This window comes from Dermacentor albipictus, unplaced genomic scaffold (assembly GCF_038994185.2).
Source record: "Dermacentor albipictus isolate Rhodes 1998 colony unplaced genomic scaffold, USDA_Dalb.pri_finalv2 scaffold_26, whole genome shotgun sequence".
Taxonomy (NCBI): domain Eukaryota; kingdom Metazoa; phylum Arthropoda; class Arachnida; order Ixodida; family Ixodidae; genus Dermacentor; species Dermacentor albipictus.
In genome coordinates this window covers 1254196-1280220 of record NW_027225580.1, presented here as the reverse complement: position 1 = coordinate 1280220, position 26025 = coordinate 1254196, and the positions used below count along the sequence as shown (strand labels likewise).

The window sequence follows — 26025 nt, the reverse complement described above, 5'->3', positions numbered from 1 at the left end:
AGTACCGAGAGAATTGACCTTCGTGCTGCATTCCGCTTGAACGCGAGCTAAGCAGTTGGAACAGAGTGCAGACAAAGCTTGGGCCCGTGCAGCCGTGCTCAGCCAACCCCCTCTAGAATTTTGCAATGTCTGCGCAAGGCTCCGTGACGACATCGTAACGTCATCAGAGTGAGATCTGAAATAAATCGAGTTCGACTGCCTGGAATTTGATTGGCTTGCGGCTTTCGTTTGTTAGTAGCCACACAGCTTTAGTTTTGAAAATGGGTTTTGCAAAAAATCATCATCATCAGCCTGTTACATGTCCCCTGCAGAACGAAAGCCTCTCCCTGCGATCTCCAATTACCCTGGTCCTGCGCCAACCGATTCCAACTAGCGTCCGCGAATTTCCAAATTGCATCGCTCCACCTAGTCTTCTGTCGTCTTCGATTGCGTTTCCCTGCTCTTGGTACCCATTCTGTAACCATAATGGTCCAATGATTATCTAACCGTCGCATTATATGACCAGCCCAGATCCATTTTTATCTATTGCCTAAATGATATTGCGCGACATAAAAACGGCACGGACGTGAAAGAAGACGACACACCAAGCGCAATCTTTCAATTAAGTTTATTGTGCCACTGCGTCATTTTATACATGGCAGGCAACGTAGATCGCGCATGCGCTTACAAGGAAATGAAGTGCGAATTCTTGTAACATGGTTACGTGTCGTGTGATGCCACGTCCAAGTAACGTAATTCTTTTTCTGTGAGAGCCAGAGACGGGAAGCTGACAACACGCATCACCAAATTTTGCGATTATCTGCGCTTCAGATATCTCACGGATGAGCTGCGTACAGCGACGGGAAACAATCGTACATTCATCCTCAAGAGGCTTGCACCCAAGATCGCGACAGTGGATCGCCAAGAAACCCCCAGAGCCGTTTTCAACACTGTTGCTGTGCTCACGGAGCCGATCATTGAGGCAGCGTCCAGTTTGTCCTGTATATTTCTTCCCACATGAAAGCGGAAGGTTGTACACCACCCGGTGTACACACTCGACAAACTTTTTTCGGTTATGCTTTCTGCACTTATCGGAAGGGACGGCATTTGGATCCGTCAGCCTGCAAAGCCTGCCGAGCTTGTCCGGAGCAGAAAAAACAGCTCCTACATTCGCTCTTTGGGCAATCGTTTTCAAGTTGTGGGATATCCCGTGCATGTAAGGTATGACACTAACTTTAGGGCGTGTGCCAGGAGGGGCATCGGCAACTGACTTCTGCGTACTGGATCGCGCTTCTCTTAAGATGCGTTCCGCGACAGACACTAGCACCACCCTAGGATATCCAGCCAAGGACAACCGTGAAGTTTGCGCTTCTAAGCTTACGTCCACAACATGACAGCAAGACTTGCTAAGGGCATTCTTGAAGTACAAACTGATAATGGCCCGCTTAACACGCTTAGAATGTGCTGACGTATACGGCAGAAGTGGTTTGTTGGCTCGCGGCTTATACGACCAACACGTGTGGCTGTCCTGAAAATTCAGGCGAAGATCAAGAAAACGACCAGACCTATCGACCGGTATCTCATGAGTAGTTTGAAGGGAGGCTAAGCACTTCTGAAACGTTTGTAACGCTTTCTTAGCTTCCAGAATGAAGTCAGCAGAAGAGCAGTCAACGAAAATTAAAAAGTCATCAACGTATCTAAATGTTTTAAAAACTGCAGTGCCTTGCACTTGTAAAGAAATGTTATGGTCAAAACAGGATAAAAACAAGTCACTAAGAATGGGAGCAATGCAAGAGCCAATACAAACACCGCTCTTCTGCAAAAAACATTGGTTATCCCAAGTGATAAAGGTGGAATTAAGATAAATCTGTAAAAGTTCTAAAAATTGACTGCAAGACACGCCGGCCTCATTCTGGAAGGAAACAGCACCATACTTAATATATTGCTCAACACAGGACAGTACGCTTCTATGCGCCAAGGAATAATAAAGATCCTTTACATCAATAGAAAACGCCTGAAGACCACGGTCAGAATGTGACCTCAAAAATTCAATCACAGTTTCTGAGCTCTTAACGAGGAAAGGGTCGCTGACAGGCAGAAGGCCCAACTTTTGTTGTAAAAACACCGCCAGCGGCTTTTGCCAAGTATCAATTTCTGACACAATAACCCGTAACGGAACGCCGGGTTTATGCGTTTTGGCACTGAAGAAAACTTGTAGGTGATCTCGCTTGCTGTTTTCAAAGACCTTAGTTAATTTTTGCAGATTAAGTCTGTTGCACATGCGCTTTGCCACAGCCTTTACCTTGGCCAGCGACACCTCCCTATGACAGTTAAACGTGGCACTGGTGGCTTCTAGAGCCTTGGCGTTATAGTCTTCAGCAGGTAACACAGCAAAACCGCCTTCTTTATGGGCAGGAATTACACCCAGCGCACTGTCCACGAGAGAAGAGGCCACCCGATTCACCGAAATCCTCGCCTTCAGTTGCTTGTACCTTTGTAGTACATCCACACCTTTCGATACGATACGGCCTACCTCGTGGTCTGGGACAAGCCTTGAGACATCTCGAACGTAGGACAGAAGTTCTCTGGGGGGCCTTTTGGTTTGGATGGCAAACGTCGGCCCGAGAGATAGGACTTCTCGAATCTCTTCAGGCAAAGCAACAGGCTCTGGAATATGGACGAGGTTCTGCGGCGCCGACCGCTTCTTTTGTGGCTGCTGTTCTCGGAGTCTACGTAGTTGTTGCTGCCATAGGAATTCAGTTGTCTGGTCCGCCAACCGAAAGTACTGGCGATGCAGACCATTATCTGTGTAGCGCCCTGCGCCGCTCTGAAGTTGTACCGAAAGGTACTGCCTGTAGAGTCGCGCTTGGTGGTTCCACTCGGAACACAGGATCTTGCAGATTCTGGCGGAGTGTCCCGCTGAAGGAAGAAAGCCTCCGAACAGGGAGACCCAAGTCCGGAGGGGTGGTCTTCTTGCGTAAACAATAGGAGAGCGTCCGTGCTTTGCATAAGATAGAGGCAATGAGGGAAAAAGTGGCGCAGGGATCACGAAGAACATTTAGAAAAGAGCCCGTTGAACTAGAAATGAACTTAATGAGAGCAGCATTCCGGGCAAGTTGGTAATCCATTGCTTAAATGATATTGCGCGACATAAAAACGACACGGACGTGAAAGAAGACGACACACCAAGCGCAATCTTTCAACTAAGTTTATTGTGCGACTGCGTCGTTTTATACATGGCAGGCAACGCAGATCGCGCATGCGCTTACAAGGAAATGAAGTGCGAATTCATGTAACATGGTTACGTGTCGTGTGATGCCGCGTCCAAGTAACGTAATTCTTTTTCTGTGAGAGCCAGAGACAGGGAAGCTGACACACGCATCACCCAATTTCGCGATCATCTGCGCTTCAGATATCTCACGGATGAGCTGCGTACTGCCACGGGAAACAATCGTACATTGATCCTCAAGAGGCTTGCACCCATGATCGCGACAGTGGATCGCCAAGAAACCCCCAGAGCCGTTTTTAACATTATTGCTGTGCTCACGAAGCCAATCATTGAGGCAACTCCCCGTTTGTCCTATATATTTCTTCCCACATGAAAGCGGAAGGTTGTACACCACCCGGTGTACACACTCGACAAACTTTTTTCGGTGATGCTTTCTGCAGTTATTGGAAGGGACGGCATTTGGATCCGTCAGCTTCAAAGCCTGCCGAGCTTGTCCGGAGCAGAAAAAACAACTGTTACATTCGCTCTTTGGGCAATCTTTTTCAAGTTGTGGGATATCCCGTGCATGTAAGGTATGACACTAACTTTAGGGCGTGTGCCAGGAGGGGCATCGGCAACTGACTTCTGCGTACTGGATCGCGCTTCTCTTAATATGCGTTCCGCGACAGACACTAGCAACACCCTAGGATATCCAGCTAAGGACAACCGTGAAGTTTGCGCTTCTAAGCTTACGTCCACAACATGACAGCAAGACTTGCTAAGGGCATTCTTGAAGCACAAACTGATAATGGCCCGCTTAACAAGCTTAGAACGTGCGGACGTATACGGCAGAAGTGGTTTGTTGGCTCGCGGCTCATACGACCAACACTTTTTAGAACTTTTACAGATTTATAATTATTCCACCTTTATCACTTGGGATAACCAATGTTTTTTGCAGAAGAGCGGAGTTTGTATTGGCTCTTGCATTGCTCCCATTCTTAGTGACTTGTTTTTATCCTGTTTAGACCATGACATTTCTTTACAAGTGCAAGGCACTGCAGTTTTTAAAACATTTAAATACGTTGATGACTTTTTAATTTTCATTGACTGCTCTTCTGCTGACTTCATTCTGGAAGCTAAGAAAGCGTTAGAAACGTTTCAGAAGTGCTTAGTCCCCCTTCAAACTACTCATGAGATGCCGGTAGATAGGTCTCTTCGTTTTCTTGATCTTCGCGTGAATTTTCAGGACAGCCACACGTGTTGGTCATACATGCCATACATAACCGACTATCGCGGTACATAGAGAGAGAGGACCTCTTCCCACATAACATGGTGGGCTTCAGACCGGGCCTCTCCACACAGGACGTAACGTTACAACTCAAAAAGCACATAATCGACGGCATAACCAAAGACACCAGGGGCATACTGGCCCTGGACCTAACGAAAGCGTTCGACACGGTGAAACACAGATTTCTAATGGAAACGATCTCGGTGATGGGGCTAGGCCGGAAATTCCACTCTTACATAGGCTCCTTCCTCACAGAGAGGAAAGCCACGATCGATATAGGACAGGCCGCGTCCGATTGGTACACGCTGGGCGCGACGGGCACCCCACAAGGGGCGGTGCTCTCCCCGCTATTATTCAATCTAGCATTGAAAGGGCTCCCGGACCGGCTGACGAGAGTGACCAACGTCAATCACGCCCTGTACCCAGACGATATTACGGTGTGGTGCCCGGGAGGGTCCGACGCAGAAGTCGAGCAGGCTGTTCAAGAGGCGCTGGACACAACGGAAGAGTACCTGAAGGAAACGGGACTCCGTCTGTCACCCAGCAAATCGGAACTGTTGCTCTACAGGCCCTCGAAACAAGGCATGAGAAATTTGACGCCGATCGATCAAATACCATTCAAATTACACACGAGTGACGGCCAGCCGATCCCCAGAGTGGACACTGTAAGAATCCTGGGGCTGCTAATTGAGGCTAAAGGCGGTAACACGCATACGGTCATGAGACTCACGTCCAAAACGGAGAACGTGCTCCGGCTGGGTGACCAACCGCAGGGGAGGGCTCAGCGAGAGCAATCTCATCAGACTTTACGACGCCTTCCTCATGAGTCACGTAAGTTACGTAGCCTCGGCGCTAAAATGGACCAAGAGAGACGCGGCGAAGATAGACACACTGATGCGCAAGAGCATCAAGAGGGTGCTAGGTCTTCCGATCAGTACAAGCACGGAGCGGCTCGATCGGCTAGGGGTCCACAATTCGCTAGTAGACATCATCGAAGCACAGACCAAGGCACAGGTCGTGCGGCTGTCGACCACCAGGGCCGGCAGACGCATCCTAGAAGAAGCAGGGATAAATGCCGAGGCAGAGTGCAACGCACGCAGCGTCGCGCTCAGCGTGGCGGTCAGGGGCACTTTCAAGGTAGAACCGCTTCCGAGAAACGTCCACCCGGAATTCAACGAGGGGCGCCGAAAGGCGAGGGCCCGAGCACTGCTGAAATCGACCGCCAGCTGTCCGGGACTGGCGGCATTTGTAGACGCGGCCCAGTACGGGTGCAGCGACTGGTACGCGGCCGTCTCGATACGCTGGGATGGTACGATCATTAACGCAGCATCGGTCAAGGGGGTAACGTCCGAGGTGGCCGAACAGGTGGCCATAGCCATGGCAATGAGGGACCCCGAACGTCCTTACGTATACACAGATTCGCGATCGGCGGCCAGAGCATTCGCCTCGGGCTCGATATCGCGGAGAGCGGTGGCTGTCCTCGGCAGTGAGGGAGCCGCGGGTCATCACATCCTCAAATGTTTTCCAGCCCACATGGGGGCCGACGTGCACCCCGACTTTCCCAACGCCAACGAGCTGGCACACGGACGCGCGCGAGGACTCACGCACCGCGGCGATCGTCGCGAGCGAAGTGGCGGGAAGGGAGGGGAGCACCGAGACCCACTGCTCACCTTCAAAGAAATAACAACGCATTATCAGCTGTCGAGGAGGACGATCATCATCATCGGCTCCAGCACCTGCGGCCACTGGTTCGTTCGGGAGCGGGTTTTTTCGTCTTTCAACCAAGAAAACGAGTGAGTACAACTTTGAAATTTCGTACTCCTCTGCCATAAACAACTCAGGCACCTCCGGACACAATAATCGCCGCTTAAAACGGCCCATAACTCGAGAAATCAGCGATTTTCGACGAAGTTTGGGCTCCGTCGGCGGCCATCTGTTTCCACCACCACTTCAGTGGGAAACCCCAAATTCAAGCCTTCTCAACCGCTTAAACTTCGGAAACAGGAACTCCCGAGGTGCCCGAAGTTACGAAGAACCTTCGCTAAGCAAAACGAGCATTTCAAAGAGTGAAAATCGTGTGATAAAGCCGTTGTTTACATGTGGTTCTCCCGTGTATATGGGCGCATCCATCTTGGCTAAATTTACTAGACCACAGTCATCCATATTCAGAATGCTGCAAACAAGGTCGTTGCCCTCGAGAGGCAGAATGAGCCTTTATTCACCGGACGTAGAGCAGCAATGTCCGGATTGCGGCGAATCATACTGCTCGCTATCGCACATGCTTTGGCAATAGACAGTTTTAGCAGAGCGTTTGCTTGCGGTCCGCTCCACACACGTTTCACGCGCCCCGGTGGCTGCATAGAATGCATTGATTTCGCTTATCTAACAAGCGCGTCTCCCAGAAACGCCCCTGACGTGCTCTCAGCTTGGCGGTAAAACGATTACGAAAGCAACTACACGCCCCCTGACGCACCGCTAAATCAGGTTTCTAGCGGAACGTGGTCAGCGTCCCACGTTCCGCTGCCGCTATGTGTGCTGTGCGCACGCACGTCAGTGTTTCCTGTAGCGTTTTGCTGAGCGGCTGCGTGCCAATCGTTGTGATGGGCCGGTCTGAGCGGAGCGGACGGTAAACGCTCTGCTAAAACTCTCTAATGCTCCGCGTTAAGCGGCACCGTGTTCAGTAAAGAAGAAGACTGGGTGGACGCCCTGCGAAGCGACGACCACCAGACCCAGCTCCGGGCCGTCCAGAGGGCTAACGAAAGGGCGGAGGCTCACGGGCTTCCCGTCCCAACGTGGGTGCGGCCCGCGACCCCCGCCGACCACTAAACCAAGAGTAGGTGGGAAGGGGTTCCACAGGACCCAAGGACCCAATAAAGTTCTTTCCTCCTCCTGCTCCTCCTCCGCTCAGTCATTTCAGCAGTAGTGGAGGCAGTGCTTAAGAAGATAAAGACGGAAGGCAGTATTACTGAAGACGCAAGGGAGCGCAAAAATAAGAAACGTAGAGCTGTGCCTTATGTTCACAAGACTTCCCATAACTTAAAAAAAGGTTGTGAAGCGGTATGGAGTTGAGATAGCGTTCTCGGCTCCTGGGAAGCTCGCTGGGCTATGCTCACGCATAGGAAGAAGTAAAGATAGCTTCCAAGGGTGCGGAAAAAAGCACTGCATTTTTCACGTGAATTGCAGTGTTGGAGTAGTTTATCAGATACCTCTATGATGCGGCAAAGTTTACAAAGGCCAAACAGGAAGGTGCGTGAATGTGTGCTTGCGTGAGCATGAATTGTCAATTAGAAATATAACGAATGGGCACCTGCCAGTCCACAGCTTGGCGTGCACGTGCAAGTCGATCATGAAGGAAATAAAGATTTTGAGCCGCTGCCGAGATAGCCGAGCCAGAGAGCTACTCGAGGCGTACCACATTAGAACAAAGCGACAACACTGTGTCAGTGACACCTCAGTTTATTTACACAACAGTGAGAGGAGGTTTATTGACGAGCAAAGGTAGGTCGCGTGTTGCATAAACAAGGTTTTTCTTCTCTTTTATTTTTTCGTTTTTCGCGCACGCGCAGTGGTTTATGTCGGGGGCGTACTTATATGTGGTCTTGGTAGAATAAACATTAGTTGGAAGTCTGCGGCCATCCTTGTCCCATGCTGTCTCTGTGGTCCGTTTGTTCACGCAGTTTAGCAATGTTCGCTAATCTTGTGGTACACGTTAATCCTGATGCCCACCGTTGCTGGGAATTCTTCATCTATAGCGTTTTGTTCTTTATCTTCTCCGCTCTTATTAAAGTATTTCTTTAAGCCAACCAGAAACATGGGGGACATCTTGAAAGAGATCCGCTCGACAACGTTCACGGCGCCCTCCTGAAACCTGAATATATGCTTAATTTAAACTGCTCAACGAGCGGCCGTGTCGCGTCTTTCCAAGAAAGTTGTTTATTCATTTTCTTAAAGACGGTGTCTTATGAGCAAGCTCCGTACCTCAACCTTTTCGCGCCAGGCATTTGTGTTTCTAGCCTATTTCTTGGATGGATCTTCTACATATGGACGGTATAAAAATGTGGACCTTTCCCGAAAATAGTAAAGTGTAAAAATGAGGGCTTTCTTTTTAAGTGTCCCATTAGATGTGTTCCATTTCTAGCTATGTGACTGAGGCGAGGACGTGAAGCAGAGGTCGAAGGTCGCGCTTCTAATCTGAAAGTCGTAAGTTGGAGTCCTTGTCCGGTACACTACATCTGCAGGCTTGGAGTGGCGCCTGACACCAGAAATGGTGAGAGCCAGTGGGGCTGTGCTAATGCATGTGCAACCAAATTAGGAAGTCCCTATAACCTTCAACAAAAGGTACTCCTTCACCAGAACAGGAACTAGCCTCCCTGGTTGCATTATTCGCCCATATTTCCTTCATCACTCCTACAATTAACCCATGGTTCTCCGTCCCCAGCAGCGTCGGATCACCTGACCAAGGCGGCGGTCAGACCTGAAACGCAGCAGAGGGTGTTGAATCCCTAAGATATCTATATCTAACTTGTAAGCTGAGCAGTTATGAATCGCGTCCTATCAATATCTTCCTTTTTTATTTTCCACCTATATTATAAACAGCTTGTCTTATACGGACTGTTGAATGCATCTATCCGGTATAAGTTTCTGCGCCTGTGGAAGGTAGAAGTTACCTACGGGTCTCCCTGAGTGAATAGCTTAGCATGTTATCCGGATGTGCCGAGTTGTCTCCCGATTTTTGCTGCAGGAGACAAATGCATCATTCTGTTTCTAATTCCCGCTCCTGTAGGTTTTTTGTCTTTAGGCAACCACCTCCATCCTCGCGCACATTTTCCTGATTTCTTTCTTGCTACCCTTGTCATCTTCTATCGAAGTGGACACTGGTGGCACTCCTCATCCCGCTAGCGCTGTGAGACACGTGACAGCCTGTCGGGGGCCTATTCCTCCGGGCCAGCAGCAGTTGCTTAGCGTGCTTCAAAACGCCAACACGTCACAACCACGTTTATAGTTCGAAATCATCCGAGCTCTGCTACCACAACATTAACTCTTTCGTTACCACTTGAAATGTGGTTATTGTGGCTGCTTATATGTTTGAACATTTCATTCCAAGACGTAATAACCGCGACGTATACTGCGATACACATATTTATAGACTGATCATTCGTGCTTCGAATTGATGGATATGAGTAACAATTGAGCTCACTATTTTTGAGAATTCTTATGCGAAACTTTAAAGGAACACCTCAATCAACACAAGTGAAAGCAATAATTTGCTATATTAGTATTGGAAATGAGGGTTGAAAAAATTTTGAAAGATCCTAAATATGCACCTTTTTATTGCCAACTTTTGTGAGTCACATCACGCCAAACAATTATTGTGATTTTCTGTAGTAAACACTAGCCATACTGATGCCTATGCCTTTTAGAAAAGCAGCCGTTTCGCAAATGTGAAAACAGGTAAGTTCCTATTTTAAAAGGACCAGTTGTTTTTACTCTTTTCGGCAGGACCCTGGTTTGTTTTTAGTGGATAATTTAGGCTCGCGATGCAATAGTTGTCAGGTCGGGAAGCATGAACAAGCCTCTTCATACTTGATATTTGCGTCAGTTAAGCTTTTCTGCGCAAGTAACGTAGTTTAGTGTTCACTTAACTGGGTGCTCGAGCCTCGACCTGCTTTGTGGAGTTCCTGTACAATGCCGTTCTGAAACCTAGAGTCTCGCACAATATTGTACAGTAATGAATAAGGGCACTTGCACACACGGTGTCTAGAATGTAAGAGACAAGACAGCTAGTGAAGCTTGTTTGACGATACCTTCAGTCGATGATTTATATTTTCAGACGTAGAAATCTGCCAGAAATTGCTAAATCTAAAATTCAGTCGCCATTTGAGATACATCTTGTTGCTAGTAAAAGAATCCCAATGGAATTCTTTACCAACATGTAGAAAAACTGCCGATCAAATCAAACGATTTCTATAACCTCGATAACAAAAGCGCGAAACCTCGCTGTCACTCTCGGTGCTTCGCTCTTCCGGTGAAAGTGCTATTTTGTTAACTTGCATGCGTTTTTTTTTATTTTGGGAAGAGTAACTAAAATAAGTTTAACTTAATAAGTAAATCACCGGAATCGTAATGCGCAAGATGTGGTTTCGGCTCCCACCTACAGCAAATTGTCTTTTCGTTGAACTTAATTTATATTGCATTTATCATTTATACACCTTAATTAAATATAGAAAGTGAATTCCCCTTCGATTTCATTGCCTTGAACGGCTGTTGTATTAATGTGATTGTAACTGGCAAGAATATCGAGGCCCCCCGAATGCACGTATTCTTCTAGCTAATTAACAGCTGATCGTGTGTTTTAAAACAGCTGTCCTATACTCCGAGCTTTCAGAATGTCAGCGGCGACTGTTGATGCTTTAGTGACACTCATGGAGCATACAGTGCGCATAGTAGTTCATGTGATTTCGCACCTGTGGTTCATGAAGTAGTAGACAATGGGGTTGTACATGGCGTGCGACATCGCAAGCCAGTACATAGCCAGATACACGTGTTGGATGTCATCCGAGTGCACTACGGTGGGGTTGTGGAACACGTACAGGAAGTAGACGTGGTACGGAAGCCAGCAAACGGTGAACAGGAATACCACGGTGAACAGCATACGCACCACCTGCATCATTGGAGAGACAAAAGAAAGTGAATATGTAGATCACGGTGACTTAATTCGCTGCGAGTCTAATACAAACATGTGCAGCAAATACGACCGACTATGATTCTCAAACTGATGGTCATCACCCCTACAAGGGGCATTCGCCTTTTTCTGTTGGGGGGGGGGGGGGGTTATGGAGGCTCCAACAATATATACATACTGCTTCCCAGACCAGAGATAAATTTCCACTATTGGTGCCCATAGTCTACTAACAAACGGTGACTTAAAGCTTCAGTCGCCAGAAAGAAACCTCCACTGAAAACAGCCTTCCAACCGCAGCTAGTTTTTATGCGAAGCATATTACGAGAGCTCAACCCAGCTCCTCAGGCGCGGCGGTGTCGCCTTGAATACCACGTGACACCGTGACGTCACGACAGAGGAGAGGTGCCTTTGGCTCAACTCTTGCAAGATGGGCTGGGTGGGAATCGAACCAGGGTCTCCGGAGTGTGAGACGGAGACGCTACCACTGAGCCACGAGTACTATGCTTCAAAGCAGTACAAAAGCGCGTCTAGTGAATGCGGTGTTGCCTTAGAAACGAGCCTTTTCTAACGCTCAGGCGTGCGTCGCTTGCTCAGGCGCACATTTCGTTGCCGCGCCGAACGCTGCATTGCTCGACGCTCACCGCGTCCAATGCGGGGCGCGCAGTCGCTGCGCCGTAGCCCATTGTCTTACACCCCTTGGCGGGTCGACGGGAACGCTGTCGCGTTCCACTCTTGAAGGCGAAGCAGAGTAACGCATGAGTTGTTTCTTCGTCTAGCCGAACCAAATATAGCCAAGCAACAGCAGTTACCAGGCTAAACAGTGGTTCAACAACTAAAATAAAGGCTAGTATGCTTCGCATCCTGGGCTTAACCTTACCTAAGCCACAGCCATTTTTTTCCTACCGCAACTGCAAAAATGGGGTTCACCAGATGTGGTTGCATCAAGAAAGCAAACACATCCTTGTCATTAAAATACACGATTAAACCATTCAATGATAAAACATATTATCAAGCATTTTTGGTAACTCCCTGCTCAGGTTAATGCCTTTTGAATAAATCAAAACGTCATTGTATCTGCGTCCTTCGAAAGAAGCAAATTTTCAGAAGGCTTATAAAGGCGGAGAAGGGGGAGCGTCATGAAAGGTTTGCTATCACTAAAACAGGGCACCTAATGTAACGTTTTGAGAAACACTGACTCAAAAAACCATCTAAAGCCAACATGAGACGAAGCCTAGGGAAGCATACGGGTAATAAGCTGTGGTTGTAATTGAAATGTAGAAACATATGAAGGGAAGGGGGGAAAGAATAAGAGTGGAGGAAAATATAGCCTGTCGCCGGCGGGGACCGACCCAGAAAATTATGTTAACGTCTTCGGTTGGGAGCACTGAACCGATGCAACCAACGGTCTAATTACCCATATGGTTTTCTTGGCTTCAATTCTTTTTGGTTTATATGGTTGTCATTAGCAAAAAAAAATGGAGCCCCTCTGTTTCCTTCTCCTCTTATACTTAAGAGAGGTGGGTCGCGTGCTGAGCTGCCGTACTTAGACACCTAGGCACGTAGACACCTCACAAAGATCGTTCTTGGCGCTCTGCTTCAGAGTGACTGAACACTGCAACGTTATTTTCGACTTTGTGATAAACGCTTTTTCACAGAACGCACTTCTTGCTGACGCAAAATTTTATCCTAAAATAAGTACACACGCAATACCTCTGTGGCTGATGTCTAAGGAGGAGTGAAAATGACGAATGCCTTGTACCTTGTTTTGCACAATACTCGAGAACTTCACTCCTATTTAGGGATTGCTTCAACTGTGCTTTGAAATGGCAAGATCGTTCTAATGAACTTGATTTAACTATCGAACATGCAACAGTAAAAAAGCATGTCATGTGGGGATCTAACTTCAAATCACGGCCCGCGGTGATAGCGTGAGTAGACAGAGGCAGAGAATCGGGTTTCTTTATGCAGGCAACGTGGTAGCTAGCGTGCTGCAAATTACCGAGTACAATCGACCATTCGGTAAACCTTTTAATCGTAATCTCGAGAATCCGTTAGTACTTTTCAATTGTAGCTAAGCAAGTGTATCGAAATGAGCAAGTACTTAGCTAGCTCGTGGGGACCCCACCCGGGTTACCACGAGCAGAAGCAACACTCCTGTGCCGCCTGTGGCTCGGCGTGGCATTCGCGACCTCTTATTCCTTGTGCATTGCAATGGCCGACAGCCCTACTTGCGACACGTGCGGCTGCAAGGAGACGATCTAGCACCTCCTCTGTGACTGTCCCTGTTACAATGGGCCATAAAAGTGGTCGTGAGCACCCTCGAAAAACTTCAAAGCAGAAAATTTCTAGGACAGTCCATAGTAAAATATTTTTGCGCGCACAAATGACAAGGACACAGTGAAAGGGGACACACGAGCGCTTACTCACAACTATTTTATTTTCGGAAAGATACAGAACATATATACCCTAGCTATCAGCGCTGAGCATGTGTAACAAGAGTGGTCAGTAAAGCATAAACAGATTAAACACAGATTAAGAAGCTTCAAGCAGTATTTAAAAAAGCGAATTCATTATGAATTCGTACCAACTCGCCCAACTATCAGTTCTGCTGCAGGTCAGTTCTAGGACAGTGATCGAGGTGGATTTCGGCACTCAAGGCCTTAAGTGCTTTGCTGAAGTTTTTAAGGGCTTCTGGATTGTGCGACCGTCTTTGAACGTTGTAGGGCGTAGCATGGTGTTACTGTGTGAAATTTCTCAGTGTTTTTTTTCTTTCTCCTTTAATCCCTTTACTCCTTTTCCCAGCACAGGATAGCCAGCCGGTAGCTACACTGGCTTAGCTCCCTGTCTTTCCCCCACTTTTCTCTCTCTCTCTCTCTCTCTCACTCTCTCGCTCTCTCTCTCATTTCACTTCCGCCTTTGAAAAGCTTTAGTATCCCTTTCAAAACATTTGGCTATCCTTGTCAAGTTATTTTGGTGCGACCTTTTAACTGCCGCAGAAAGAAAGTACTGGTAAGCTTAAGCGATCGTTTGACAATCCACTTGGAATCTACTTTAATTCGTGATCAATCAACAAAACATGCTTTAGTTTAGTCAGCCTCCCTACATTTGCAGACTTCATCCCGATGCTATTGTGTAGCGTCGGTGATTAGCAACCAGCACGCCCTGCAATTTCTTCGGCCGTTTCGCCTTGGCCTGCTGCGGAGACCTCACCCTTCTGAAAAGTAGGTCATGAAAATACTACGGGATTGAGCTGTTCACCGCACACAGCGGGATCACTAAAAACATACAGTGGAAAACAACGATTTGTGACTGACGTTTATAAATGACCACGTGATCCCAACTGCGACAGAGAGAACACGATTTTTTCTAATTCTCGTTGATAGCTTGTGTCGTCTTTAAAATATTGTAATACATGATAGACACACGGTAGCAGTTTGCTTCCTTCGTAAATATCTACATCATAAATCGGGGATGCTGTTTTGGTAATTCTACCAGAAACGCCTCAGCCTGTAGGAACTCTCCAGCCAAAGGAGTCTCTCTCCGCGCGGTAATACAAGAGTTCTGGGCCTACCCATAAGTGCAGCATCAATGTAAATTTTTCACGCTGACAATTATTCAAGAATACTGTATGCTTCATGCTGGAATTTAAAAAAAGCTGCCTGTCCATTTTCCTTTCAATCCATTCTAAATAAACGACGTTTTATGTTCTCGCCATGCGCTGTTGCGACTCGGGGTTCGAAGGCGTGGGATCCTCTTTTCTCGTGGAAGAGTGAGTGAACGGGAGGCTGGGTTCGATATTCAGGACGCTTGACAAACACGTATATGTTTACATAGGTTCAAGAAATGCAAATAAATACAGAACAGTTGATATTCTGGTAGTCGCTCCTCACTCTCGCCGTCCGTAACTCCTTTTATACCGTGTGATTTTTGTTTAGTCACTTCCCCAGTCCGGTACCAGGGGGTCGATGACATCAGATCCCATCTATCCAGCGGTAGATCACCCTTTTCGCCGACACCGATTGTACTCTGAGAGGGTCATACTGAGTGGGCCGGGTAATACTGAGCGCGTCTCTGGCTTGGACACACCAGTTTGTGCCGTTGACAGCTGACAGCCGTATCATTGCTAATCACTAAAGCCTTTCATGAACGAGGTATTCCCGCGCTGGTCATAATTAATCCGTGTCGAGAACCATGCCGACGAGGCCGTCGGCCCATTCCCTACAATCGTGCGAACCGCGACCGAAGGGTGTCGCGAGGTGAACGTCCGATCACAACAGCTCGTCCACCGCCAGGAAGAGGGCTCGAAAGGGGGCAGCTCATGGGTGCCCCTTGAAGTGGCCTTGGCGGCTCAGCAGGCTCCACTCCGGCTCGAAGTCCCGGGCTCGCCGGGAGGATTACGTCTAATGGTCATTTTGGAGGGACGGTTGGCTTCAGGTCGTAGGCTCGGAACTGGCACTTTAGTGACCAAGTCAGTACAGCGCCCGAGCAGCGACAAGGCGAGCGCCCAAACTCCCTCCGAGATATGTCAGGTATATCCCGTAATTAATCCTGAGATCAGAAGTAGCGAGCGCCAGAAAGGTCGCCATAGAAAGCACTGTTCAAATGAACCTAAACAAATTATTTGGTAATTTTAATTTCAGGCCCTAAACAAAGTTTAAATGGTAGTGTGCCTAACGTTTTGGTCAAATTCCTTTTTATCGTGTCTCAAAGAAGGCGCAACTCACGCAGCTCTGAGGAAAACAATAAACAATTGGACATCGTTTAGTACATCCATGAACAACCAATAGTTAAACCCCCCCCCCCCCCCACACACACAAATAGCTCTTTATGTTCTCTATCGAGGCACGATAGAGAACATAAAGCCTAAGTCACGATAAAGCCTAAGTCATTAGTCGGATGTTTTCAGCCGCCTTTGTTCCTTTCCTTCGAAACGGCCCCGAGACCACTGTCAATTTGGTCATGGTACGGCGAGGTTGAAATTCGAAGAACTGGGATCCTTCCCCCGCAACATGTTCCGCGTCTCCAACTCCGCTCTTCCGAACTAAAAATGCCACGTATCACGTGATTCAGAAGTCCCCGAAGCGAAAGAAAAAGGCGACTTTTTGAACCACGGGATTCGTCAGAGTGATTGAAATGGTCAGAGGCATCAGTGCCACGTGCCAGTACGAGCGCCTCTAAAGCGAAACGTACTGGGCTCTGCTGCCCGCGTTACATTAAACTAGAATAATTCGTAGTGCTATTTAAAACCTAAAAAAAGCTGCACTTTAACTGCACGCACATCCTTTGAAAAAAAATTGCTTTCCTAACGCGAACTATTAAAATGAGTAATAATACGTTCTGCATAGCTAATAAAAAAAATGCCTCGTGTACTAACTACAAAAAAACAAAATAACAACAAAAAAACATATACAAGCACTCAAGTCTACAATTACTCTCTCTTCATGCGCACTCGATTGGGTCGCCGACTAACAGCCTTTGGGCCACGCAGAGCGCAGGGGATGCGGGACCTACATTTTTTCTCTGCAGTCGCCTGGTACTCCGCGTGCTCGGGGCTTGCTGTCTCGTCCCCGAGTATGAGGCGCTAAACGCGGGAAGAATACCCATTTTCCCTTCGTCCTCGCTCTCACGGCGCATTCCACCTCAGTGACCATTCGACCGGCACAGTTCCAACGCGCATGTCTCAGCCCATTTGAACTTTTCAGCCGCACCCTTAATCGCAGAGACATGCTCTATCCAGTTGTAGTTAGCCTTTCGCGACGCCTCCATTTCCTGAATCACCGCAAGGAACACTTTTCGGCTCTGCCCGATGGCCTGTCCCTCTGTCTTACGCGCAGTGATGTGGCGTCTATCGCGAGTTTTCTATGAGCTGAATACCTTGCTCTTTTGATCCTCCGCCACCTGGACGAATTTTTCGCTGCCAGGTGGTCACCAAATGTGTCACTAAGACCCTCGAGTGTCGGGTTTCTGCCCTGCTTGGCCACCATGGCATTCTCTCCGTTTGGAGATACCGGAACATCGCTCAAGTGCGTTGGTACGAGGAAGGTTTTCAGTGCCTCTTTTACACTGTTAGGGCTACTGTGAGAAGCCTCCTCCCCGCAAGGAACGCCTTTCCGGATTGCCACTGCCTGTACTTCGCTCTCTATGTTCGGAAATGCCAGATAGTCGCTCAAGTGCTGGGGCAAGAGGAAGGCATCGAGCCCTACACTGACCCTCATAGGGTTGCTGGAACAAGCCTCGTCCCCACAAGGAGGGCTCTCCGGGATATCTGCTAGGTCGGGTTTAGTGTACGACTGCATTTCGCAGTAACCGATGCTGGAGCCCTGAGCGATTTCCTCACTGTTCTGCCGCGTCGGTTCTTCTCTTGGCTTGGCCACTAGCGTATCTGGGTCTATCCTAGGCGATTTCGCAGTTGCCCAAGTGCTCAGATACGAGGAACGGCTCCAGTGCCTCATTAACGTTCTCATGACGGCTGGAAGAAGCTTTGTCCTCGCAAGGTACAACCTCCAGAATGGCCACTCTTTGTAGACCGGCAACGGCCTCGCTTTGTTCACGCTTTGTCTCTGAGGAATTCGCGATCTCGCACTCTTCATGCTCTTTATCTACTGGCGCAACCTCAGTCTCTTCCAAAGTACAAATTTTGCACTGGTCACTTTGATCCTTTCTCTCGAGCTCAACCGGAATTTCGAAAAACCCGAGTAAAGCACTCTTGGCCTTATCGTAATTGGTGAAGTTGACAACAGAAAGCGAGCCAAGCAGCAGCACGCGTCACAGGGAAGTACACCCAACAACCCCACCGACCAACAGTCACGGTCCAGCTACACCTCTGCGCAAACATTAAAAAAAAATCAAGAAAACTTTCTGTTTTCGACGTCCTCGAATACGCGCAGCCTAGACCGTGCCTGCAGAGCCCTGAGATACTGGAGTTCCCTTTCGAATTTCTCCATCTGTATTCTTAACTGTCGCGTTCGCTCCTGACTTTTCCTTTCGCGTTCTTCTCGCTCTCGCTTTCTCTGGTACTCTTCGCGTTCATCCTGCTCTCGCTTTTTCTGGTACTCGCGTTCTTCCTGTTCTCGCTTTCTCTGGTACTGTTCCCTTTCGCGTTCGCGTTCCCTGTGTTCCTGAATATCCTCCCAAGCCGCCACGATCTCCTCTTCATCTCTGCCGCTTGCCTCTATCGCATCGAAAACTTCCGCCTTCTTTACATGCTTCCCACCATCAATCCCGAATTCCCCGCATATTTCGTTTAGGTCTGTTCTGCGCAACGTCCTCCAATACATTGCTACCTCTCTTTTGCTGACAAGTTTCTCAAGGAATTAAGTGTTGAAGCAAGGTATGTTTCAACAAGGCTTCCTATACCCTTGCTACCAAGAAGAACCAGGTTGAGCCTGGCAACTCTCAAAGCGAAAAGGTCGTGCACTCAGCATGCCGAAGTCGAAGCGTTGCGCAGACTATCTCACCGCTGTCATCCAATGTTGTGACTCGGGGTTCGAAGGTTTGTGATCCGCTTTTCTCGTGGAGGAGTGAGTGAACGGGAGGCTGGGTTCCATATTCAGGACGCTTGACAAACACGTATACATTTACATAAGTACAAAAATGCAAAGATATACAGGAAGGTTGATGATAAACTGGAAGTCGCTCCTCACTCCCGCCGTACGTAACTCCTTTTATGCCGTTTGTGATTTTTGTTTATTCACTTCCCAAATCCGGTGCCAGGGGGTCCATGACTTCAGGTCCCACCAATCCGGTGGTAGGTCACCCTTTTCGGAGACGCTGATCGTACACTGAGAGGTGAAGGCCGGGTCATCGTAGGTCGCCCCTTTTCGCCGACGGCAATTGTACTCTGAGAGGGTCATACTGGGCGGGTCATACTGAGCGGGCCGGGTCGTACTGACCACGGCTCTGGCTTGGGCACGCCAGTTTGGGCTACTGAAAGGTGACAACCGTATCATTGCTAGTCGCTCGAACCTATCATGAACGAGGTATTCCCGCGCTGGTCATAATTCATTCATGTCGAAAAGCATCCCGACGAGGCCGTCGGCCATTTCCCATAACCGTGCGAACCGTTAACGAAGAGTGTCGCGGACTAAACGGCCGATCACAACACCACTTAATGATTTGCACCATGGCTACTCCACTTCGCAAAGCAGTCGCCGGATTTGTGCGGTTTCTTACAGTCACTATTAGCAACAGAAAAATTAAAAATCCAAATTCTGCTCAAGTCTTGAAATCAGGTAGTGAATCCGCATGCTCCGTACTTATTATAGAATTGGTCGTCGCGCCAGCTGATTCCGACTGTGGTCTAGATCGTTTTTAGGAAAAAGTGCAACTGTAGTTATGAAACTAAACATTTTAGAGCATAGGCCCTGTGAGCAACAGTACTGAATGACACGATAACGCGAACGAGCATTGCTGTTTCTTCTGTATTTAGTGATGAAGGGTGCATTTTAAGTTTGTCGAGGGCAAAGTCTACTTTAGGTTGGCGTTCTGAGAATCGCGAGAGGTCACAAGGGCTTTAATGTTTCTAACCACTGGCATTGATAAAACTCCATAAATAAAGCTCGAAGTATTTTAAATTCAACTTGGGTATTTGCGCATTTTTAATGTGGAAATAACATAGTTGGGGTGGTGGTGGTGGGTGGGGGTGAAATGCAGGGAAAGCATTTATTGGAAACACTGCGCAAGCAGCTGCGGCAAGAGCCCTGCCTCTGCCATGGGGCGCATAGGTCGTTTTTTGCACAGCGCTGCGCTGTCCCGTCTTAAAGCAATCAGAAACTAGTCGCTGCGCGCCCTCAGCGGGGAGTCTGCGGAAACTATGCCTGGAAAAGCTCCTAGCGCTGAAATTGCTTTTCCTTAGCGCAGGATACTTCCTACTTCCGAATACGCGCTAGGGCTTATTATGCCACTAATCTTTTTTTCTGACTTTGGTTTTCTTTTGCCATGAAAAGAAGGCGTATAGAAATAATGACACAACCTCTGCAACCTCCATATACAGTTAACTTCCGTTAAGACATTCTCGAAGAAGCAATGAAAATTTGTTTGTACCCGAATATCACAGGCACAAAACAACGGAAGAAACAGCAATAAAACCAAAATACTAAAGCAGAAAGTCATATCATAAGAAACCAACAAACACTGACACCAAGGATAACATAGGGGAAATGACTTGTCCTTAATAAATGAAATTCAGAAACGATAAATTACCGGAAATTAATGTGGATGAAAATACAACTTGCCGCAGGTGGGAACCAAACCCACAACCTTGCGAAGGTTGTGGGTGTCGGCCCTACGGATTTCTGTGTCATTTTCGGCGTTCAACTAGCTGCTCATGTCCACAGAAACTCCATGTGCTATTTCTGTAGCTAGTCGAGTCACTGCAAGTCTGCCGATGCGAGTGAATGCTATAGTAACCTGTACAATATCCACAGCAGCCAGGACACCTCCGTTGAAATTAGTAATAAACAGGTTACAGAGGCTACTTCTATAACTTGCGATGAAGTTAGAAGGACGTTCGAAGACATGAAACGAGGAAAGGCGGCATTTGAGGATAGCATAACAGTCGGTTGAATCAAAGATGAAGGAGACGTCAAGATTGAAACGCTTGCGGCCTTTTATACGAAATGTCTCACGACTTCAAGGGCCCCAGAGAACATGCCAATATTATATGCCAACATCATGCTAATCCACAGAAAGCGAAACGTTAAAGAATTGATAAATTAAAGGCCAATTACCTTCCTTACAGTATTGCATAATATTCGTATATATTCACCAAGATAATTTCCAATAACATAAGGCCGACATTTGACTTCAGTTAACCAAGGGAACAAGCTGGCTTCAGGAAGGGATACTGTAAGTGGTTCACATTCATGTAGTCAATCAGGTTATCGAGAAATCTGCAGAATACAATCAACCTGTCTGCATAGCTTTCATAGATTACGAAAAGGCAACTCATTCACTAGACATACTAGCAGTTATAGAGATATAAGTAATCAAAGGGTAGTGGGGGCCTGCGTAAATATTTTGGAACATATGTACAAAAATTACACCGCTGCCCTAAATCTCCACAAGAAATTAGGAAGATACCTATAAAGAAAGGGAACAGACAAGGAGACACGATCTCTCCAATGCTATTCACTGCGTGCTTAGAAGAAGTATTCAAGCTATTCAAATAGGACAGCTTAGGGGTAAGGATCAGTGGTGAATATCTGAGAAACCATCGGTTTGCAGATGGCATTGCCCTGTTTAGGAACACTAGGGACGAGTCACAACAAATGATTGAGGATCTTGACAGAGAGAGTGTAAGAGTGAGGTTGAAGATTAATATGTAGAAAATAAGGATAATGATCAATAGCCTGGCAAGGGAACAATAGTTCTGTATCTCCAGTCAGTCTCTACAGTATGCGAAGGAACACGTTTGCGTAGGACATTCACAGGGGACCCTGATCATGAGACGGCAATTTACAGAAGAATAAAATTGGCTTGAAGCTCATGCGGCAGTCATGCTCAGATGTTTACTAGAAGCTTACGATTATTACTAAAAGAAAAGCGTACCATCAGTGCTTTCTACCGGTGCTACCATATGGGGCAGTAACCTGGACACTGACAAAGGAGCTCGAAAACAATTAATGACCTCACAATTAAAGAAAAAGAAAGTATGGGGTTTTACATGCCAGAACTGCGACTTGATTATGAGGCACACCGTGGGGGGGGGGGGGGGGGGGGCTCTGGACATTTGGAACACCTGGGGTTATTTAACCTGCACCTATATCTAAGTACATGGGTGTTTTCGCATTTTGCTCCATCGAAAAGCGGCCGCCGTGGTCGGGATTTGATCCTGCGACCTCGTGCTTAGTAGCCCAACACCATATCTATTAGGCAAATACCGCGGGTCCACACAAAGAGCGGTGGAAGGAAAAATGACAGGCGTAACATTAAGAGACAGTAAGAGAGTGGTGTGGATCAGAAAACAGATGGGCATAGCCGATATTCTAATCCACATTAGGAGAAAGAAATGGAACTGAATAGGTCATGTAATGCGTAGGTTCGGTAACCAGTGGACCGTTATTTTTATTTATTTATTTATTTATTTGCAATACTGCAGCTCTCATTTGAGAGCGCTGCGCTAAGGCGATACAGTATACATGTATATCAGTGCGCATCTAGGCAGAATGGTTGCCAAATGGGTGCCAAGAGAAGGGAAACGCAGTCGAAGATCGCAAAAAACTAGGTGGGGTGATTAAATTAAAAAAAAATTGCTACCGAAAGTTGGAATCGGTTGGCGCAACACAGCGGTTATTGGAAATCGGAGGGAAAGGCCTTCGTCTTGCAGTGGATTTAAAATAAGTTGATGGTGATGATAATCGGCCGAATAGCAGGTGCAAGTGCGGAAGTCAGGCATAACTTAATCAACCATTCTTGTTAAGCGCATTTTTTCCTATTCGTTCCACGGCAAATCCACCAACTGTTCATGCATGGTTTCTTATATCCTCAAATTCGGCTTTACCGATATTGTCTTCAAAGGAGGACAGTTTTTTTCTTTGTTAGAGAACTAAACAGATATCTTAAGAAAATGTATTCACTGCAACTGGGTGCCGTTTCCATGAAACAATTTGTAGAGTGCATCTACGCTGACAAAAATCCTCGTTTCTGATGCAGCCCATAGTTAATCGGCTACCGCAAGCGCGGTCATGCAAGACACCGAGTGGCGTAGTACAAAAGCGACTTCCCACAGTACTGTGAGCATAAAGCCGTTGTTCAGTCCATGGCCAACAAATCCACAGACCTCGAAGCCGCGAACTTCTTGGCCTAGAATTTTTGTATGCCGTGCCTATTTATTGGGTAGGTCACTAGTACGATAGTTAGTGGCTGATACAGTTTTGCCCGGTAAAATTGACACCGTACGTTATTTCTTTCCCTATTGAAGCATTGATATCACTTCGTTTCCTTTATGGCGTTACTTTTTGTCTGCGATATCGTATGTGTTTTTTCGTGCAGGTTTTGGCATGTCCCCGAATTTGCCCAATATTTTTTTTAACATCGACGGCATGCTATCTTTCATTCCTGATTGTCACACAAAAAAAGTTGATATATTTAGAAATTTCACAGTGTAACCATCGCCATCCCTCGCTGCCAGCGTTCCCTAGCATAATCATGTCAATGAAGAATGCCACTTCCCTTTTTCATGGTTTCGGAATTCCCTATTCGTTTCTTGGTATGTATGCCATCTTATCACAAGTGAAAGCACCTAGAAGAAAATGCCTCCTCTTGTTATTCACAACAATACTAGGAGGCGCAGTCTCGTCCACGAAAATTTTAGGTTCGGCTGTATAATAACCGCACTTTCGCATTTACCACCATGAATCAAGCGCGCAACCTACCATAGCACATAGTAGCAGCTTGCCAATAAATGCGCCGCAATAAAGCCCACATGTATGCGAGATATTGTTGATACATTAGCTGTTAAGACAGGGTAGCACGACTGCACAGAGAACACGAGGAAAGCAAGTGGTGTTCAACTATCTTCAAGTGCATAGAATATCTGGAGGAGAAAGCAGCGCAAATTTTTACACGGACGAAGAAAGAGTAAGTACACTCCAGCGTTGAACTCGCAACTATAGTTTCGTTGAAGAATACTATTTCGCCCAACGTACCGTTATATGAATGCAGATTTAGCTTCAATCTTATCCAAGCAGTGCCTCTTTTTCACAAGGAAGCACGGACGATGCCCCAAAATGATAACGCACAATACAGTGCAGTCTGAAACGGAAGAAGTGTCATCACCTCGGTACGTTCACAGCTGCTGCGGTGAATTTCAGAAGAGCTGCAAAGCTTTCGCATTTTTATTAACCCCTGTTCATATTAACACGAGAAATTGAAATTGCCTTAAAAGCCTGGTTGCAACACACTTATCCTAGGCGTTGTTTCGAAGGTTAGTAGTTTATTTTTATTTATTACTTATTTTGCTTCTGTTAGGCAATCAACTGTGGCTCAACCGCACTACGAATTCAGTGTCCGCACTTGAATAACTATTTAGTAAATAGGGACGCTGGTAATTTGGCGTGCAGGGTGTGCTTTGTAGATTACTTTAAGTGCGTCTGTCATAGATCTTTGTGGCAGACATAAACAGTGTCGTGTGCAAGATTTCCTTTTTTTCAGCAAGGAATCTCATTCGCTCCTAAAATAATAGTCGCCTTCTGGAGAGCTTGAGATATATACGAGTGACGTTCCGAAACTAAGCTTAGTTATTAATTTTAACACAGAAACTGAATTGCCCAAACAAAAAAACACAGACCATGCCATCATGAACAATAGACATATCACTATTTTTCCACATAGCTGCTACCAATATTGAGACATTTCTTCAAACGTGCAAAAAGTTTGAAGAAGCCGCTCCCTGCGATGCCAGGAATCGTCGCACAGCCTGCTCCACCTGAGCATCGATTTGTAAGTGAAGTCCCGAGAGCGCGGCTTTCAATAGAAGGAATAGGTACCAATTCATACCGGATGGCAGCACGCCATTCTACTGGCGACGATGCTGTCTCCACACTTTTGTCTCGCATCGTGATTTGTGCTCAAATAACGCAGGGCGCACCGGTCTGCTGGTGCTCTCTCTTCTTCGGCGCTCTGCGCATACGTCATTCCCCTTCCGCTGACGCTCCTTCCGCCGTATAACCAGCAACTGGCGTGGATTTTTAAGGCAATACTTTGTTTCACCTGGTGCAGCTTCTTCTCTTTAAAAAAAAACAACATGATCAAACTTACTTCCAGAAAGTCCCTCGTATTGATGAGACGTTCAAGAACGCTTATGAATAGAATTACATATTTTTAGGTGCAAGATACATGCCAGCCGTGCTCCTTAGGTGCATATGGAGGATGGTCACAGCGCAGAATAACTGCTAAGTTGCAAGTATTGCAAGTGCGGCGGCAAAAAGGACGTCAATAGCTTACCCGCGCGAAATGTAGAAACAATGCCTAACTGATCGCAGACGCTTACGCTGTAGCTTAAAGTAGGCGTCGTGTAAACGCTTTCCAACCATAAAGCAAGGCCGCTTCCAAAATCGCCTATTTTACGCGTGGCTAAGAACCATTGTTAGCGGCCCGTCTCGCCACTCTGATGCTTTTCGGTGTGAGCAAAAGTATCTGCCAATGCACCCTCCTCTCAAGTGACGCCTCAGCCTTGGGCGCCGCTTCGGTATCAGTTCCTTCTCGTTCGGAAAAATTTATCCGATGCCTGAGGCAGGCAGACGAGCACGTGAGTTGTTTGGTGCACCTCCCTCTATGCGCGAGTACTGAATTCGTGGTAAGTGCTGATAGTTCTTTCTTTTTCTCATTTTCATTTTTTTCTCACTACTAAGTCTTCTTCAAGTTTGCAGAAAATATATTGTGTATCTAGCCGCATTCATGGCCGCGTGCGTACAGGAGGCTCCGAAATCACGATGTTACAACAATTGAGAAATACTATGCCGTGCCGTACATCGCGGATAATTCAAGCATGTTTCCAGGCGCGTAGGGTCGTCGGGGCTTGAATTCTCCTACCTAAGGTAGCCTGACAGCTCACAGAGTTATCTGACTGAGCGAACTTGGATGCTCGGTTGCCACAGTCAGAAGTTCGAATCCCCACGTTTTCATTCTTTATTTTTTATTTTGAAGATGGGAAACTCGAACTCACCTCTCCCAGTACACAAAATCTCCCAGCTTGGAGTGGCGCCTGACACCGCCGAAAACGCCGAGACCAAGTGGGGCTGTGCTAATCCAGGTACAACCAAATTAGGAAGACCCACTAAGCTTCAACAAGACACTCCCTCTCCAGAATAGAAATTGGCCTCCCTGGTGTATTATTCAGCCGCTTCCTCCCAAATGACTCACTCAATT

The 26025-nt window shown here is 47.1% G+C and overlaps 1 protein-coding gene across 1 annotated transcript in view; it reads right to left on the bottom strand.

Annotated features, from left to right (window-relative positions):
- The window catches only part of LOC139052513 (tachykinin-like peptides receptor 86C), a 331385-nt gene that overhangs the window by 107403 nt on the left and 197957 nt on the right, over nucleotides 1-26025 (bottom strand). The window contains exon 4 of the mRNA XM_070529630.1: nucleotides 10940-11136. Within this exon, the coding sequence (XP_070385731.1) occupies nucleotides 10940-11136 (197 nt within the window). The remainder of the gene's footprint in view (nucleotides 1-10939; nucleotides 11137-26025) is intronic.